At 42.7% G+C, this 17,273-nt stretch overlaps 1 protein-coding gene across 1 annotated transcript in view; it reads right to left on the reverse strand.

Annotated features, from left to right (window-relative positions):
• The window catches only part of DCAF13 (DDB1 and CUL4 associated factor 13), a 41,249-nt gene that overhangs the window by 11,937 nt on the left and 12,039 nt on the right, over positions 1 to 17,273 (reverse strand). The window contains exons 6-8 of the mRNA XM_045006072.1: positions 14,441 to 14,518; positions 10,324 to 10,406; positions 5,971 to 6,135 (exon numbers count right to left, since the gene is read on the reverse strand). Of these exons, the coding sequence (XP_044862007.1) occupies positions 5,971 to 6,135; positions 10,324 to 10,406; positions 14,441 to 14,518 (326 nt within the window). The remainder of the gene's footprint in view (positions 1 to 5,970; positions 6,136 to 10,323; positions 10,407 to 14,440; positions 14,519 to 17,273) is intronic.

A 17,273-nucleotide genomic window follows, 5' to 3' on the forward strand; every position in this document is an offset into this window, starting at 1 on the left:
CTCTCAGCGCATCTTTCCATGTGACCATGCCTCCACATGCCAGGCGACCCCCAGTATGAAGCAATGGTGAGGTACTGGACCTCATCAGTGTTTGGGGGGAGAAAGCTGTCCAGTCCCAGCTGCACTCTAGCCGTAGGAATTACGATACCTTCAGGCAGATATCAAGGGACATGATGGAATGGGGCCATGACCGGGATGCACAGCACTGCAGGGTTAAAGTGAAGGAGCTGCAGAATGCCTACGACAAAACGCGGGACGCAAACTACTGCTCCGGTGCTGCCCCCACAACCTGCCATTTCTACAAAGAGCTGGACACAATACTTGGAGGCAACCCCACCTCCACTCTGAAGACCACCATGGATACTTCAGAGGCCATAGCAGCAGAGTTCAACAAAGCAGGAGCAGGAAAGCGGGAGCAAGGGTGCTGAGGAGGGGGACAGCCCAGCATCCCTAGATGCATGCAGCCCAGAGCTGTTTTCAAGCCAGGAGGAAGGTAGCCAGTCGCAGCGGATCGTCTTGGGGAAGAACAAACAGCAGAGGAGGTACCTGGTAAGTGGCTTTTATTTTGTGAAGGTAGTTGTTTGGTGTGGGCTCTTGGGGCGAGGAGGGTTGCAGAAAGAAGGGTTAGGGTGGTGTGCATGCCTAGATGCGGAATAGCGTGTTGATGTGCTCTCACACATCACGGTAATCAGCCTCAGCACTCTTCAAAGGTCTCATGCAGAAGCTGGGCAAACCGCTTGCACAGGTTCCTTGGTAGAGCTACTGTGCTCCTTGTCCTAGTAAGGCTAACATGTCCACGCTACTGTGCCGTGAGGGGTGGAGGGACCATTGCTGCACACAGGCAAGCAGCATAAGGGCCAGGGCAGAAGCCGACTTGTAGTAGAAGACCCTCCCTTGCTTCCCAGGTCACCCTCAACATCGAGATATCTTCCAGGATGAACTCATCCTGTGGAAAATGTGGGGACAGTGTTCAGTATGGGGGCCCCCTGCAGCTGTTGGGTGTCCCCAAGGTACAGAACCCCAGAGGATAGTACAGCCGTGAAACAATCAGTCCCTCTTTCCCCTGTGCTTACTCACCATTTTGGGACTCCTGGGGGTCATGTGCGCTCGCTTTGGGATGGGCAATTTCTGCTATTGTGTACACCATACTTGTCTTCAAGTATGGCCAAATCATTGCTCTGTCTGGTGTGAACAATGCTGCCTCTGTTAAGTGTTGCATTTTGGCTTTACAGATGCAACCTTGAGATCCAGACGTCCTTGTTATCAACGGCCGAAAGACTCCAAAGAATCAGGAAACGTCTGTGAAAAACCAAAGAGGACCTGCTGCACGAAGTCATGCAGCAGTCCCTGAATGAAAATCAAAAAGTGCAGGAGTGGTGGGAGACTGAAAGTAGGCTCCACCAGCAGAATGCGGATCGCCAGCACCAAAGCACAGAGCAGCTGCTAAGCATCATGGAGCACCAAACGGACTCAATACAGGCGATCGTAGCATTGCAGACGGAGCAGATCCGTGCCTGCCCCCCACTGCAGCCCTTGTCCCAAAACTCTTTCCCTTGTGCCCCCATGTCACCAACCCACTTTCCCCAACATCCAGGTTCTTATCGCCACCAGCTGCCTCCACCACCTGTAGCTTCACCACCCAGCCCTGCAAACTATGACCCTTACCCACTGCACTCAACCTCCACCACCATGCATTTTAGCCAGCCTGAAGTGCAGCACTCATTACACAGCTCTCCAGATAGGAAGGCCGAGTATGATAACAGGACATACGCAAAACTGTGATTGTCCTGTTCCCTACCCTGCCCCCTGCCCTCCTCCTACACAGCACAGATGTGTCGTGCCTTTTCTGTTTCCCATGCAGTTGTGTTTCTTTTCAATAAATGAATTTTTTGACTTTGAAAACATTCTTTATTGCATTAAGTAAAAGATACTGTAGCCCACGAAAGCAACAGGCACCGCAAGTCAGTGCATCATATGTAGCAAACACAGATGCCTACTAGCCTTGGAACCACTGCACTTCACTCCCGTGCAGGGCACCAAACATTACTAGTGGCTTTCAGCATCGAATTGCTCCCTCAAGGCATCCCTAATCCTACAGCCCCACACTGGGCCCCTCTAATAGCCCTGGTCTCTGGCTGTTCAAATTCAGCTTCCAGGTGTTGAACCGCTGAGGTCCATGCCTGAATGAAGCTTTCACCCTTCCCTTCACAAATGTTATGGAGGGTACAGCACGTGGCTATAACCGTGGGGATGTTGTCATCGGCCAGGTCCAGCTTCCCATACAGACAGCGCCAGCAGCCCTTTAGATGGCCAAAGCCACGCTCAAGTCATTCTGCACCGATTCAGCCTGTTGTTGAACCACTCCTTGCTGCTGTCAAGGCTCCCTGTGTAGGGTTTCATGAGCCATAGCATTGAAGTGTAAGCGGGGTCTCCAAGGATCACAATGGGCATTTCGACTTCCCCTACGTGATGATCTGGTCAGGGAAGAAAGTCCCTGCTTGCAGCTTCCTGAGCAGGCCTGCGTTCCGAAAGATGCATGCGTCATGAACCTTTCTGGACCAGCCTGCGTTAATGTCAATGAAATGCCCACGGTGATCCACAAGCTCCTGAAGAACCATAGAGAAATACCCCTTCCAATTTATGTACTCGGAGGCTAAGTGGTCTGGTGCCAGAACTGGAATGTGTGTCCCATCTATCACCCCTCTGCAGTTAGGGAAACCCAATTGTGGCTAGCTTTGCACAAAGTCATGCACGTTGCCCAGAGTTATGGTTCTTCTGAGCAGGATGCAAACGGCCCTGCAAACTTGCATCAAGACGATTCCAACGGTCGACTTTCCCACTCCAAACTGGTTAGGTGTCTGAAGTTGCCAGCTTCCAGATTGCAATAGCCACCCACTTCTCCACCAGCAGGGCAGCTCTCAATCTCGTGTCCTTGCGCCGCAGGTTGGGGGCGAGCTCAGCATACAGTCCCATGAAAGTGGCTTTTCTCATCCAAAAGTTCTGCAGCCACTGCTTGTCATCCCAGACTTGCATGACGATGTGATCCCACCACTCAGTGCTCGTTTCCCCGAGCCCAAAAGCGGCATTCCACTGTCGTGAGCATGTCCGTGAATGCCACAAGCAATCTTGTTTGGTATGCATTACGCGAGTCGACATCATTGTCGGACTCCTCACTGTCACTTTGTAGCTTAAGGAGTAACTCAACTGCAATTCATGACATGCTGGCGAGACCCATCAGCATATTCCTCACAAGTTCAGGTTCCATTCCCGCAGACCGAAAGGGAAGACAGAGTGCGCAGTACAAAAAACATTGAAAGATGGCACCAAATGTGGATGGAAATACAGGGATTGCTGGGATGCGAAGTGATGCATCATGGGGCATTGCGACAGGACACAGAATGCCCTGCACGCCCCCCTTCCCACAAGTCACAGTGCCAGAATGGGAAGAGGTGCTCTGTGGGATAGCTGCCCATAATGCACCACTCCCAATGCCACTGCAAGTGCTGCAAATGTGGCCACACCACTGCACTTGCAGCTGACAGCGTGAACACACTGCAGCGCTTTCCCTGCTGCGGTCTCTGAGGGCTAGTGTAACTCACAGAGCTCTACATCTGCAAGTGTAACCATGCCCTTTGAATCTGGCCATAAATTCTGCCTTTTCATATCTGTGTACAATGGGAGTTGTGTCTACCTTTGAGGGCATATGTCTTCAAGGCTGAACTTTGGAATACCAACAAGAGTGTTTACTGCTTCCTCATATCATGTAAGGTCTTCCACAAAGGCTCCCCTCCGCACTTAAGATATGTCTACACTACAAGTAAAGTGTGATGGATAGACAATCTATTGCTAGTTTTAATTTAGCTAGCACAGGTAACTATAGTGTAGATGTGGCGGCACAGGCTTCAGCGTGGGCTAGCAACAAGAGTATGTACACAGGCGCCCCGGCGGGCTTGTACTGTGGCATCTAGCTGTGCTGAAGCCCATGCCATCACATCTACCCTGTCACTGTTACCCATGCTTGCTAAATTAAAGCCAGCACAGGTATGCCTGCTCATGCTACAACCACACCTTCACTTGCACTATAGACATACACAAAAAGAAAAGTTCTCTCCATACCCCAAGTAGGAATAATCAGGTCTAGGTCTTCCCTACTGTTTCAACTTTCAAATTTAAGCTTTCCTTAAAAAGAAAGAACAAGTTCCTAACCCACCTGACTGTGAATCAAGTCTTCTGAATTAACTATGGCAAGCCTGTGGTCCTGGTTTAAAAGATGTACTTAAGGCACGTTGTTCAGTTCTCAGAGCTACTAGTGCACCAGGGACACACACAACAAATATACTTCTGGATACACAAGTGGATACCATCAGCTCAGACTTCTTTTGGCAAGCTTCCTGGTAGTTGGCACTTTTATGCTTTCCCTCTTCCCCGCTTCAGTGCTACACAGTTTTACCTCTTTTCCCTCTCTATGGATCAAAAATATTTACAAAAAACAATTAAAATAGTTATCTGATGGACATAAGAGAAACAGCTACCACTCTGATTAGCAATACAAAAATAAAAAATAGTCAAGGAACTGTAGTGGGCATCTGCAACACAATTCCAGGACTGAAGGAAAACTAAAGTTTTGTAGATCAATTATCAAGGACTCTGAGGGAAAAAAAAAAAAACTTGGCCTTTAATAAGACAAAGGGGCATCTGAACAGCTTGGAGAGTACGCTAAGGAAGCTGTAAATAACAAAAATTGACTCTACAGAATCAGCTGGTCTGGTTAATATGCATTCCAACATCCTAGCGGAAATAATTACTAAACTTAAACCCTGGCAACTATTTTTGAGAAAAGGAAAAAGAGTAAGTCTTGCAAACGCTATTTGGCAAGTCTTCTCTAGTAAAATAAAGCAGCAAGAATAAAAACCAGAATAATGGAACCAGACACAAACAGTACAGGTTTATGGAGAACAAATAATGCCAGACAAACCTGATAACTTTCTTTGATTTTGATCAAATTGAAAAAATAATTAAGGGAGTGCACAGTCAATGAAATCTAAACTTTAGTATAGTACTTAATATGCTTATGAAATCTTGCACAAAAAAAATAAATTCAAACTGTGTTGGATATAAACACTGTCACCTGGACAAAAACCCAGTTAGAAAAGCATGAACAAAAAGATAAGTGGAAATTAATTAGATGGGAGAAGTGTCCAGAATGCTTCCACAGGAATCTTTTACATCCTGTTGTATGTAATCATTCAAAGGAGGAGAAAAAAACAGCCCATAAAAAGGCAAATGCTACAAAATTGTAGGTGTTCCACACATCAGCGGTGACAAAGATATACAAAGGGACCTACACAGATCAGAAATAAAGGCAGGAAATAAAATGAGATTCTGCCTGGACAAATCCAAACTAATACATCTAGGAATAATAATTCAGAACGGATATTCAATGTAAGACATATTTGGAAAGCAACAGTGTCAAGAGAGGTCTGAGGTGACAGCAGAAATCAAAGGTGTGTTTGCTACAAGATATATTGCTTGACAGAGAAGTAACATTTGCCTGCCTTCCCAAAGGACATCACATCATTAAACAAGGAGTGTATCTATCCCCTGTTCTATATGAAATGGTCAACGTTTCACTTAGACTACTTCTGTCCTTGGCACCTTAGTACCAGAAATATCAGTCAGAGGAGAAAAACAAATCATTTAACAGGCTAGAGAAATTTCATCCATGGATTCCACTTATAATTTTCACTCAAAACTAGAACAAAGTTCACTGCTCATTAAATAGGAGATTCACTCTAATATATTTAATAAAAATTTAGACAGTGATTTAGTATTTACATTCATTCATATGAGGAGACCCTACAGGCATGCAATAGGAATCTATTGATTATATAGGTTAATAGAGCGCTAAGCATCGTTTTTGGGGAAAAAGACCTGAGAGAGAGATTTGGAAAAAAAAAAAAAATCACTGACCTGCTGCGACCTTTGTCTACAGGAAAAATGCGAATAGATTTATCAAAGCTGGCAGATACAAATTCTTTCCCAGTGGGGGAGTAATCCACATCAAGAACTGCAGATACATGATCCATGTGAACCATTACAGGCGACTCAAGAAAGCGCATGTCAAAGGTATATAAGCTGTAAAAGAAATTTGTGATTTAAAAGAAGGCACCATGCTTTAAATATCATCTCATATAAACACTTACGTGAAAAAGATTAGTGCTTTTCAGATACCAATTTCCAAATAAACTGAATTATCAAGCGCATGTCATATCGCCATACATTTCTTCAAAGTACATGATTATATGCACCCACAAAGCTCAGCTTTTAGATTGTAGGCCCTAAAACTGTTTATTTCAAGTCAGACAACTGCTAATAAAGCATGAAAAGAAACTTAAGACCTGAAAAAAGGTACAGAACACATACTAGCTGGTAGGTTTAGCTGTATTGCTGGAGTTAGGATTCCCTCCCTGTTCCTACAGGAAAAGAGAGTCTCCATTACTCTACTTCTCCCTCAGCCTGTTTTTGGATCTCTGGCTCAATCTGCTTCATAAGCTACCACATTGTCGTCCTCCACTTCGCCCACCTGCAGACTCAAACGTACCATCTACAACTGTTGAGTGTTTCTCAGACTCCATTTGACACACCTTCTGCCCTGCCTGCCACCCTTTCTTCTCCACTACACTGCCCTCATTAACATCAGGTCTACACTATACATTTACATCAGTATAACTAAGTCACTCAGGGGTGTAAAAAATCCACCCCCTGAGCCACGCAGTTAATCCAACCTAACTCCTGGTGTAGACAGCGCTGTGTCGATAGGAGGGCTTCTCCCATCAACATAGTTACCACCTCTAGCAGAAGTGGATTAACTATGCCAACAGGAGAAGCTCTCTCATCAGCATAGTAGCATCTTCACTGAAGGCCGGCCAGCCAACTCCACAGGTTTTCCCAGTAGGAGCCTACAGGGAAATCCTTGCCTGCTTGGAGAATGGGGAAGGGAACCAATCTCCTGCAGAATGCAGGACGATTAGAATGGCTGCAGATGCTAAGGGACAGCCTGGGCCCCCAGCATGTGGAGCAGCTACTGACTTTGCAGCTTCTATTCTGGTTCCTACTGCTGGTCCTCCTGCCCTCTAAGCAGGGTGGTGGGAAAAAAATTCTCTGTGCGGCCAACCCTAGGCTGACAAAAATATGAGGGAAAGCCATTTAGTACTGAACTGGATTGGGGATGTGTGTAAAGTGTCTTTATTTTATTTTTTTTAAACAATATAAAAAATTAAGGGAAGGGGAGTGTGGTTTGTTTGTTTTTTAAAATAGGGCCTGTTAGTTAAAAATAAAATTGGATTGAGATCTTTTCATAATGAATAATACTGGTTTATGGGAGAAGAATTTTTCAAACGTAAGTTCATTATTAGTGACAGTGAGGAGTGTATTTGAAGAATGAAATGGTCTTTGAGGGAAAAGAAGAATGATGTATTTTGGCAAAGAGAAAGGAAAAGCACTGGGGTTTCTCCCTAGGGCGACCTGTCTCTTTCCTTACCTGTATCTAAGAATATCTATGCAAACGTATAAACACGCAGATTTACATAAATCTGCCTCCTATTTTTGTTTTTGCAACGCTGGCAGGTATGACAAGGTCTCTAATTAGTGAGACAAAGCAGCCGAGGCAATATTTTTTATTGGACCAACTTCTGTTGGTGAGAGAGACAAGCTTTCCAGCTTCCATAGAGCGCTTCTTCAGGTCTGGGAAAGATACTCAGGCTATGTCTACACTACAAAATTATGTTGACCTAAGTTACGTAGGCATACAGCCACCACAGTAATTAAATTGCTTTTGCGTATCCACACTACGTTCCTTGCGTCAGTGGTGACAGTCCTCACCAGGAGCACTTGTACCAATTGTATGGTCTGTGCGTCTGCATCGCCTTTGTAACTGCATCAAGTTCAAATCCATCTTTAAAGCCTTCCCCCTTCTTTGATCGCTTCCTCCTGCTACACACATCTTTTGCTCTGCCAATGATGCCTCCATAATCATCCCTCATTTATGTGCTTCACCACAACTGTCTTCTGCTTTCTTCCACTTCACCCTTTACATATGGAATGCCCTTGAGTGGGCTCACAAGGCCCAGACTCCCAATTCAAATACCTACTCAAGACCACTTTCAACCATGTCATCTACAAGACAGACAGTAATGACTTGCTAGAGCTGAGGAAAGGATAATTAATATGTGGTTTAAAAAATAAAAAAGATGGATCCTGTAACACCACACTACCTGGCCCCTCCTCCCTACACATAACATTTATACAGAGTTTTTTCTTGATTGTAAATAGCGTGCAGCAGGGACTGTCTTCCTAAATTTGTGTCCAGCATTTTGCTCCCTCTGAATACTAATTTAATACATACAGAAACAGCAGTAAATTGCTGCACTGCAAGGTTCTGAATTGTATCAGTAAAAATGAAGTCTTGTTAATTTCATCCTGTTGCTGCTTGAAAAAGATAGCAGGAGTGGAACTTAAAAAAAAAAAAAAAGCATCTTCACTTATACTGAAATTGGCTTACACCTCTCCAGTCACCAAGGAAAGCGCCCCAAAAGAGTGGGCAAGTAGATTTTTTCAAGCCCTGTCTAGATGGGTTTTGAGAAATTAGTAAGGGCTTGTCTACACATACAGTTATTCTGGAATAGCTACTGTACTTTAAATTCACACCCTACCTTAATCTAAATTAACTTTGTACCCAAGCCCTAAAAATGCTCTTTCAAATATAAAAAAAGACAGAACTCTTCACTGAGAGAGAACCTGACACATATCAATCTAATAACTAACTGGATTATTCATGTGCATAGTGCCAGCATTCAAGGGTGCTTTATAGACACTGATACAGAACATTTATTGTGGCTAATATTAATCTATGATCTTCACCCTCTTCATCATAGATGGATAGATAGCTGGAATTAATTTGATGCATAGTCTTTTTTCCTACGTACTTTTCCCTTCTGAATTCTCCCACTCGCACCTGCTACTCCACCACTGAATTAACTAATGCTTGTACAATGTGTTGAAGATATACAACAGTATGCAAGTACTGTTAGCCACTGTATTTTTTTAAACACAAATTAGAGGAATTAATAGTGGTTGCCAACTTCATAAAGTTTTGACCACTTCAGTGGTGCTACAAGCTATGAGTTGTACTAAACTGCTTAGGAGACCTTACTTTTCCCATCACGCGAATAAGGAATAAACAGAGCATCCAATGTATGCCCCTTTTCAAGGACATGGCCAGTTACCAGTTCTTTGGAAAAGTATCCTCAAGAAGAGTCACTATATTAATGTATTCTAGAATAAAGTGGTGATCTCTGTTTTTGGACCACTGGCTCCTTGGAAAGAAAGGTATGAAGAGCATCTTGAGTGCTTCTGGGTTTAAACACCATTAGAGAGAGAGAGAGAAGGCTTTTTTTCCAACATTAAGTTGACTGTTCAAGTGGCCAATGCCATCCAAAAAAATTTAAAAAAAAACAAAAGTGCTTTAGGAGACAGGAAGAGCTAGCAAAGCATAAGTACTAAAACCTTTTGTGGAAAAAAAAAATAAATCAAGAGGCTTTTTTTTTTTTTTTGAAATGTTCATGCCAAAATAGCTGATTAGCACACTATGCCAGGACTCATGATAGCTGGCAAGTAAATAAGCACTTTCATTGTGCTGGTGGCTGGATCAATTGTGTTTAATTTCCAAGTGCCACTGTAGGTTACACTTACATCAATTCACTTTTTCTTATTGTGAGCTAAAATGGTGACCGAAGAGCTGTCATCTTATATTCCCATTTCCTTCTCCTACAGAAATAGTTACTCTGATTTTGATGATCATGCATAACTTTCAGTGCAGATAAGTTACACAGGCATATCAAGGACAGACAGACCTTGTAAATATATGAACAGTGGATTTAGTTTGAGAAAGCAAGTTCAGAGTACAACAGTAGCTGGTGGGTACATAGTGCTACTACAGAGGGCTGTAGTACTATCTTTTCGTCTTGCAAAGGCAGGGGACAAATCATGCAGTCTTTCAACACTCTCACTGACTTTAAAGCCAAATAAGGACTGCTTCACTAGGCCCTTAGAGAACAAAATGGTGGCTAATTTTTAGTAAAAGACAATGTATTAATTCCAGCTATTGATTCATGTGGAAAGAGTGGTATGCTACTTAATACAAGTTTTATATCCAATTAGTCATTTACTTAAGTGACTCAAACATAAAATTTGAAGAGATTTTATAAAAATAAGATTTAGGTAAATAAACTAACAGGGATCACCAAAAAGTGAGATCATGCTTACTTGTGGTCCTCATTTGCTGAAGTGAAAATAAAAGCTTCCATGGGATTCCAACAAAGTGTATTTGTCCTCATGTCCAAGATAACCTGAAGAAAGTTACATGTTACTACATTGTTATAAGTAATAAATAGTGGCCATTCTCCACACACATCAAATCTCCCAACACCTCTGGGAAGCAGGTAAACAACTCCATTCTACAGATGCAGAAACTAAGGCAGAAGGGTGAAGTGACATACCCAAGGCCACAGAGCATTTCAGTAGCAGTGCAAGGATTAGGACTCAGGACTTCCTGTCCCAAATTATGAGGTCTTTCCTTCAGATTATGCTGCAATTAAGGTCTCTGTAGAGACATGTCATGTAACAAGGGCTTTATGCCATGCCATGCTGCCCTCTACCCAGGAAATACCATACCTTAGCTGGACCACCAAGCTACTTTTAAATCTCCCCTGCAGACCCATTTCTTCCATAATACCAACAGGAACCTTTCAAATCTATTATCTATTCAATATATTTATTTCTTTAAGACATCTTTAATGGATGATGAAATGGATTCGTCTTTGCTAAGTAATCACATAAAATTAATACTGGCCCCTGTCCTTTCTGCAACTACTCCTCACCCCAGTTATCTTCTTACTATGTCAGAAATTATTGTTCATTAATTCCTCAGGCCAAGATGATATCTTGTCTGCTTTGAGAAGTGCCTAGCAGTTTTTGGGACAGTGCAGTTAGTATAATACCGTAGATATACTAAGTAAAAATCGGACCTGTACCACTGGCAGTAAGTTGCTTCATGTGTCAGAAATTTTGCATCCTGAGCTTGTGAAAACCAGATGGCCACAGAAGAGACCAGCTTCATCTTAAAGTAGTGGAGATGGAGCTGACAACTACCCTCCTAAGACAACCCACACATTTTGCTGATAGCCAATTCGGAAGCCATATGTTCTATTCTCCCACCCTGAAGTGGAGTCCTGCAAGTGTAAAGACAGCTGGGGAATTGTTGGGGGAGGAGAAAAAAGAGTCATCTGTCATCTAGTAACAGAGTTAGCTCTGGTCTCTGCTGAGGCTTGGAGGAGCTTCCAACCACCATATCAAGAGAGTTATTTGCCCACAGTGATTCTTCCTGCCACATATTAGATGGATAACTACACGGAAGTTATTAATAAGTGAGCAATTCAAACAGAATGGCCACAACTCTGTGGGTCAACTCTAATCCTAGTCAAAGTTTTGTATTTAATCTTTATTCTATTCAACTCTCTCTCTCTCTCAACTTATTACAGGTGGATGAAAATTTCAGGGTCTTTTTAGCTAGTTAACAGTAAGTGAATACTGCCTGGCTTACACCAAAGCCACAAAAATAAATGTATAGCCAATTTTTATTACATATATGATCAATATTCTAAATTTAAATTTTGGTAAAAAAGTAACTATTTGGTATTACTGGTGAATAAGAAGTGGCTAAGCATTTGTTGGTTTCGATTTGGGTCTTAGTATGGGTAACTCCCTCTCAAAAGGAGCCAGATTTGGTCAAAGTCTATGCCTTGGCCTCTTGTTTCATAATAGTTCTTTTCCAACCGAATGTCTAGTATATCTTGAGTCCACTGTTTCATACATGGCATCATTCTACATTTTTCCAAGTAAAAACACCAACTGAACAAATAATGTTACCATACATATATAATATTATGTCTGACAGCAGCTGTAGAAATCAGTTTGGGGCTTGAAGAGATTTGAGTTACTGTGGATGTGATTTTTTACACAGTCACTACAGCCAGGGCCGGCTCCAGGCACCAGCGCAGGAAATCTGGCATCTTTGTCTGATAATCAGGCGAGGAGTTCACCCATTCACAGCCACTTTGTTTTAAACATAGCACAGATTTTTCTACTGATTATTTCTCTTAAAAATAAATCGTTTTTAAAGACTTCCAGATATTCTTGCATTGTATCATCAAAGTACCATTTATCTTTCTTCAGCAGCAATAATTCTAGTTTTGAATTCCTTTTTTTTTTTAAAAACTGCTTTTCTATAAGAAAACAGCACCTCATCATAATTGCTTTAAAAGCTACTCATCTGCAAGCCAGGATTTTGTGGTGGTGTTTTTTTAATTTTACCTCCTATCATAGTTTTATATTTACTATTGCTAAAATAGTTAAGCCACACAGAGCTCTTATCATAGAATATCAAGGTTGAAAGGGACCTCAGGAGGTCATCTAGTCCAACCCCCTGCGTTATAGGTGAAATCGCGTTATATCGAACTTGCTTTGATCTGCTGGAGTACACAGCCCCGCCCCGCCGGAGCGCTGCTTTACCGCATTATATCCGAATTCGTGTTATATCGGGTGGCGTTACAACGGGGTAGAGGTGTAATACTACCAGGACTAAGAACTTATTTTAAGTATGAAAAATAAACAATAATGATGGCTTGGAATAGAGTGAACGTAGAGCTATAGTTGCCTCCCACTGAAAGCACTTTCTTACATACTAAAAATCTTGAAGTATTTCCATTCTCTTACAAGAGACCTATGCTGCTGTCAGGATTTTTTTAAAATCCATTTATTTTAAATCAAAGAGCAGATATACTGTTCTGTTAGGACTTTCTAGGCAGATTATTTTGGATCATCACTGAGGATCTACTGATCATTCTGTGCTTGTTTCCCCAGACAAGGCTCCCACTCACATCAACGACAGATTTTTTTTGTGGGGACAGACTGCATAATATACCATAGGGACTCTAAGTGCATAACAAATAGCCAGAACACTGCGCTCCCATAGAAGCAAAAATGTCATCAAGCTAAGTCAGTCTTTGAACCCAATAACCACATTATTGGTTCATAAATACTCAGCTGTGAATTATCTTACATTTAATGGTTTGCCTAAAACAGGGGTATGCAACCTATGGCATGTGAGCTGATTTTCAGTGGCACTGACACTGTCGGGGTCCTGGCCACCGATCCTGAGGGCTCTGCATTTTAATTTAATTTTAAATGAAGCTTCTTAAACATTTTAAAAACCTTATTTATTTTACATACAACAGTTTAGTTATATATTATAGACTTATAGAAAGAGACCTTCTAAAAATGTTAAAATGTATTACTGGCACGCGAAACTTTAAATAAGAGTGAATAAATGAAGACTCAGCACACCACTTCTGAAAGGTTGCCAACCCCTGGCCTAAAATGTTTTTGTAAAGGCAAGTGACAACTCACATGTTGTGTATAAAATAATTTATATAACTATAAATGTTATTCGACAAAGTATTTATTCAGTTTTAACTAGAAATGTATCAATCATACCATTTAACTCAAGAAAGCTCAAGAAAAACGGGTCATTTCCATTTGTAAATATGTGTAAGCTCAATTTTTCAGCACAGCCCAAACTGGATCTCCTTTTCTGAGTGAAAATCTTTTAAGAGTTAAAAAAAATTACTTTGTCTCCCCCTCTTGCAAGAAAAAACATCACATGTGTCGGAGCACTACAATAAATGAACACAACTAAGGGCTTGTCTACCATACCGGGCGGGGTCGATCTAATATACACAACTTCAGCTATGCAATAGCATAGTTGAAATCGACGTATTTAGATCTACTTACTGCGGTGTCTTCACTGCAGTAAGTCGACAGCTGACGCTCTCCCGTTGACTCCGCTTGCTCTTCTCATTCTGGTGGAGTACTGGAGTTGACGGGAGAGCACTCAGCAGTCGATTTATCGCGTCTATAGTAGACGTGATAAATTGACCCCTGCTGGATTAATCACTGTCCGCCAATCCGGCGGGTACTGTAGACAAGCTTTAAGACTCTTATGTCCAGTCTGACATCATTCACAATGATTTACAGAGAGAGTATGACAGTCAATTTGAAATGAAAAGAGGGCCCTTTTTAATCCCTTTGCATGGCTTAAAATCACAAAAATTTACACCCCAGATTAGGCTAAATTAAAGAGGTGACACTCACAGAACTCCCACTTTGGTCCAAAATCCCCAACGCTTAGTATGTCAGGGATTAACTTTAAACTGTCTGGGGCCTCTCCATGCTAACATGCTACTTAAGTGTTGATTAGCAGTTTTGGTAATAGAGCAACATTTTATGAACAAGTCATTAAAACAGCAAGAAAACAAAAAGTTACCTTCTTTAATGGAGTTGATTGCCTCATGTCATACAGCACAATATTTCTGTCTGAAGCACAGCTTCCTAAAAGATGCGTCTAAAAATAATCATGCCATTATATCAGGTACCACCTTCTAAAGTTATGAAAACAAAAAAAATAGGACACTGAGTATATATTTTACACTAAATATTTAAGCAACTATTTTGCTAACTTAAGTACAGACAGAGACACTTTTTTCCAATAAATGACTCTTAAAATTTTAAGAAAATCGTTTGAAGAAAAGCAATCATAGAACAGGAACATGATCTTGAACCTCCTTTGACAAAACAAAATGTTGGTGTCAAATGTGTTCTATTTGCTTTAACCATTAGTAAACGGGTTCACTGTTCTTTATTTACAGCTGAACAGTCAATCCGAGGGCTTTTCTCAGAAATAGCTTTGTTTTTGCCAAACAGAAATCAGAACCAATCCATTTTTCCCCACTTGTGAAGTGGTAATTCTCTCACATATTCACCAGCTAATCTAAAGGACAGTACATCCAAAATTCCCCTCAACATGATGTTGGTCATTGGCCTGGTCTACACTAGGCGTTTAAATCGGTTTTAGGAGCATAAAACCGATTTAACGCCAAAACCGTCCACACTAGGAGGCACCTTATATCGATTTTAATGGCTCTTTAAACCGGTTTCTGTACTCCTCCCTAACGAGAGGAGTAACGCTAGTATCGGTATTAACATATCGGATTAGGGTTAGTGTGGACGCTGATCGACGGTATTGGCCTCCGGGAGCTATCCCACAGTGCACCAGTGACCGCTCTGGACCGCAATCTGAACTCGGATGCAGTGGTCAGGTAAACAGGAAAAGCCCCGCGAACTTTTGAATATTTCCTGTTTGCCCAGCGTGGAGCTCCGATCAGCACGGGTGGCGATGCAGTCCGAAATCAAAATAAAAAAAAAGAGCTCCCGCATGGACCATGCGGATGTGATCGCTGTAAGGGCAGGCAAATCCGTTCTATCCGTTCTATCAGCGCTCCGTTACAGAAAGATGAAATTCAGAATCCTTTTTTAAAAATCTCCAGACAGACGCCAGAGCAGGGACTCAGCGCACTGCAGCGTGACAAGCGTAACGGAAAGCCAAAGAATCAAAATGGATGCGCATGGACTGGAGGACTGAAGCTATCCCACAGTTCCTGCAGCCTCCTAAAATTATTTGCATTCTTGGCTGAGCTCCAAATGCTTCTAGGGTCAAACACAGTGTCTGCGGGTCAGGGCATAGCTTGGCAATCTACTCACCCACCCCCCACCCACCCCCAGAAGCGAAAGGTAAAACAATCCTCTGACTCTTTTACATGTCACCCTTTCTTTACTGAATGCTGCAGATAGACGCGATAGTGCAGCACTCAACACCAACATCCTTGCTCCCCCCCGTCATGGGCGGGCTGATGGTACAATACGATGGAAATCCATCCTCATCATCAGCATAAGCTGATCGTGCAAAAAGATGGAAATCCATTCCTCATCATCAGCCTCAAGCTGATGGTACAAAAGGACTGGTAACCGTCCCTCGTCATCAGCCTATTGGCCCTAATTTTTTTCTGGTGGATGGATGGTGCAATATGGCTGGTAACCATCCTCATCATAGCAAACAGGGGGCTGAGCTCCATCAGCCCCCACCCTTCATGTGTAAAGAAAAGATTCAGTTGCCCCTGGACTAGCAGTGGGATGCTGGGCTTCTCTCCTACACACTGCTTAATGTCCTGTCTGGACTATCATAGCAGCTGGAGGCTGCCTTCCACTCATTTCTCACTAACAAGTCAGTGTGTCTTATTCCTGCATTTTTTATTAATTCATCACACAAGTGGGGGGACAATGCTACGGTAGCCAAGAAAGGCTGGGGGAAGAACGGAATCAACAGGTGGGGTTGTTACAGGAGCACCCCCTGTGAATAGCATACAGATAATAATTTCTGCGGGCTCTGACACAGAGCAGGTGGTTCTCTAGCACACTTGCCTATATTAGGCAGCACTGATTCTATTTTTTTATACCAAAAAGGAGGGATTGACTCAGGGAAGTCATTCCCAATTTTTGCTTTTGCGCCCTGGCTGATCGGCCAGGGGCACTTATGACAGCAGCCAATGGTACAAAACGATGGAAGGTACAATATGGCTAGTACCACTCTTGGCTTTTGCGCCCCTGGCTGATTGACCAGGGGCACTAGCAGCAAATGGTACAAAAGGACTGGTAGCCATGATCATCCTCAGTTCCAATTTATGGAAGGGTTTGGATGGTGCAATATGGCTAGTAACCATCTCTGCTGTCATGCAAAAGCAAAAGCATGCTTCTGTGTAGCGCTTGCTGAATCGCCTCTGTGAGCGGCATCTAGTACACATACGGTGAGAGTCACAAACGGCAAAAAAAAGCTCCATGATTGCCATGCTATGGCATCTGCCAGGGCAATCCAGGGGAAAAAGGCGCGAAATGCTTGTCTGCCGTTGCTTTCCCAGACGAAGGAGTGACTGACGACATTTACCCAGAACCACCCGCGACAATGATTTTTGCCCCATCAGGCACTGGGATCTCAACCCGGAAGTTCCAAGGGGCGGGGGAGGCTGCGGGAACTATGGGATAGCTAGGGAATAGCTACCCACAGTGCAACGCTCCAGAAATCGACGCTAGCCTCGGACCATGGACGCACACCACCGATTTAATGTGTTTAGTGTGGCCGCGCGCACTCGATTTTATAAAATCTGTTTTACAAAACCGGTTTATGCAAATTCGGAATAGTCCCGTAGTGTAGACGTACCCATTGATTTAGTATGTATACAAAAGACTATCTTTAGTATTATCTACTG

Source organism: Mauremys mutica, chromosome 2, assembly GCF_020497125.1.
Source record: "Mauremys mutica isolate MM-2020 ecotype Southern chromosome 2, ASM2049712v1, whole genome shotgun sequence".
Taxonomy (NCBI): domain Eukaryota; kingdom Metazoa; phylum Chordata; order Testudines; family Geoemydidae; genus Mauremys; species Mauremys mutica.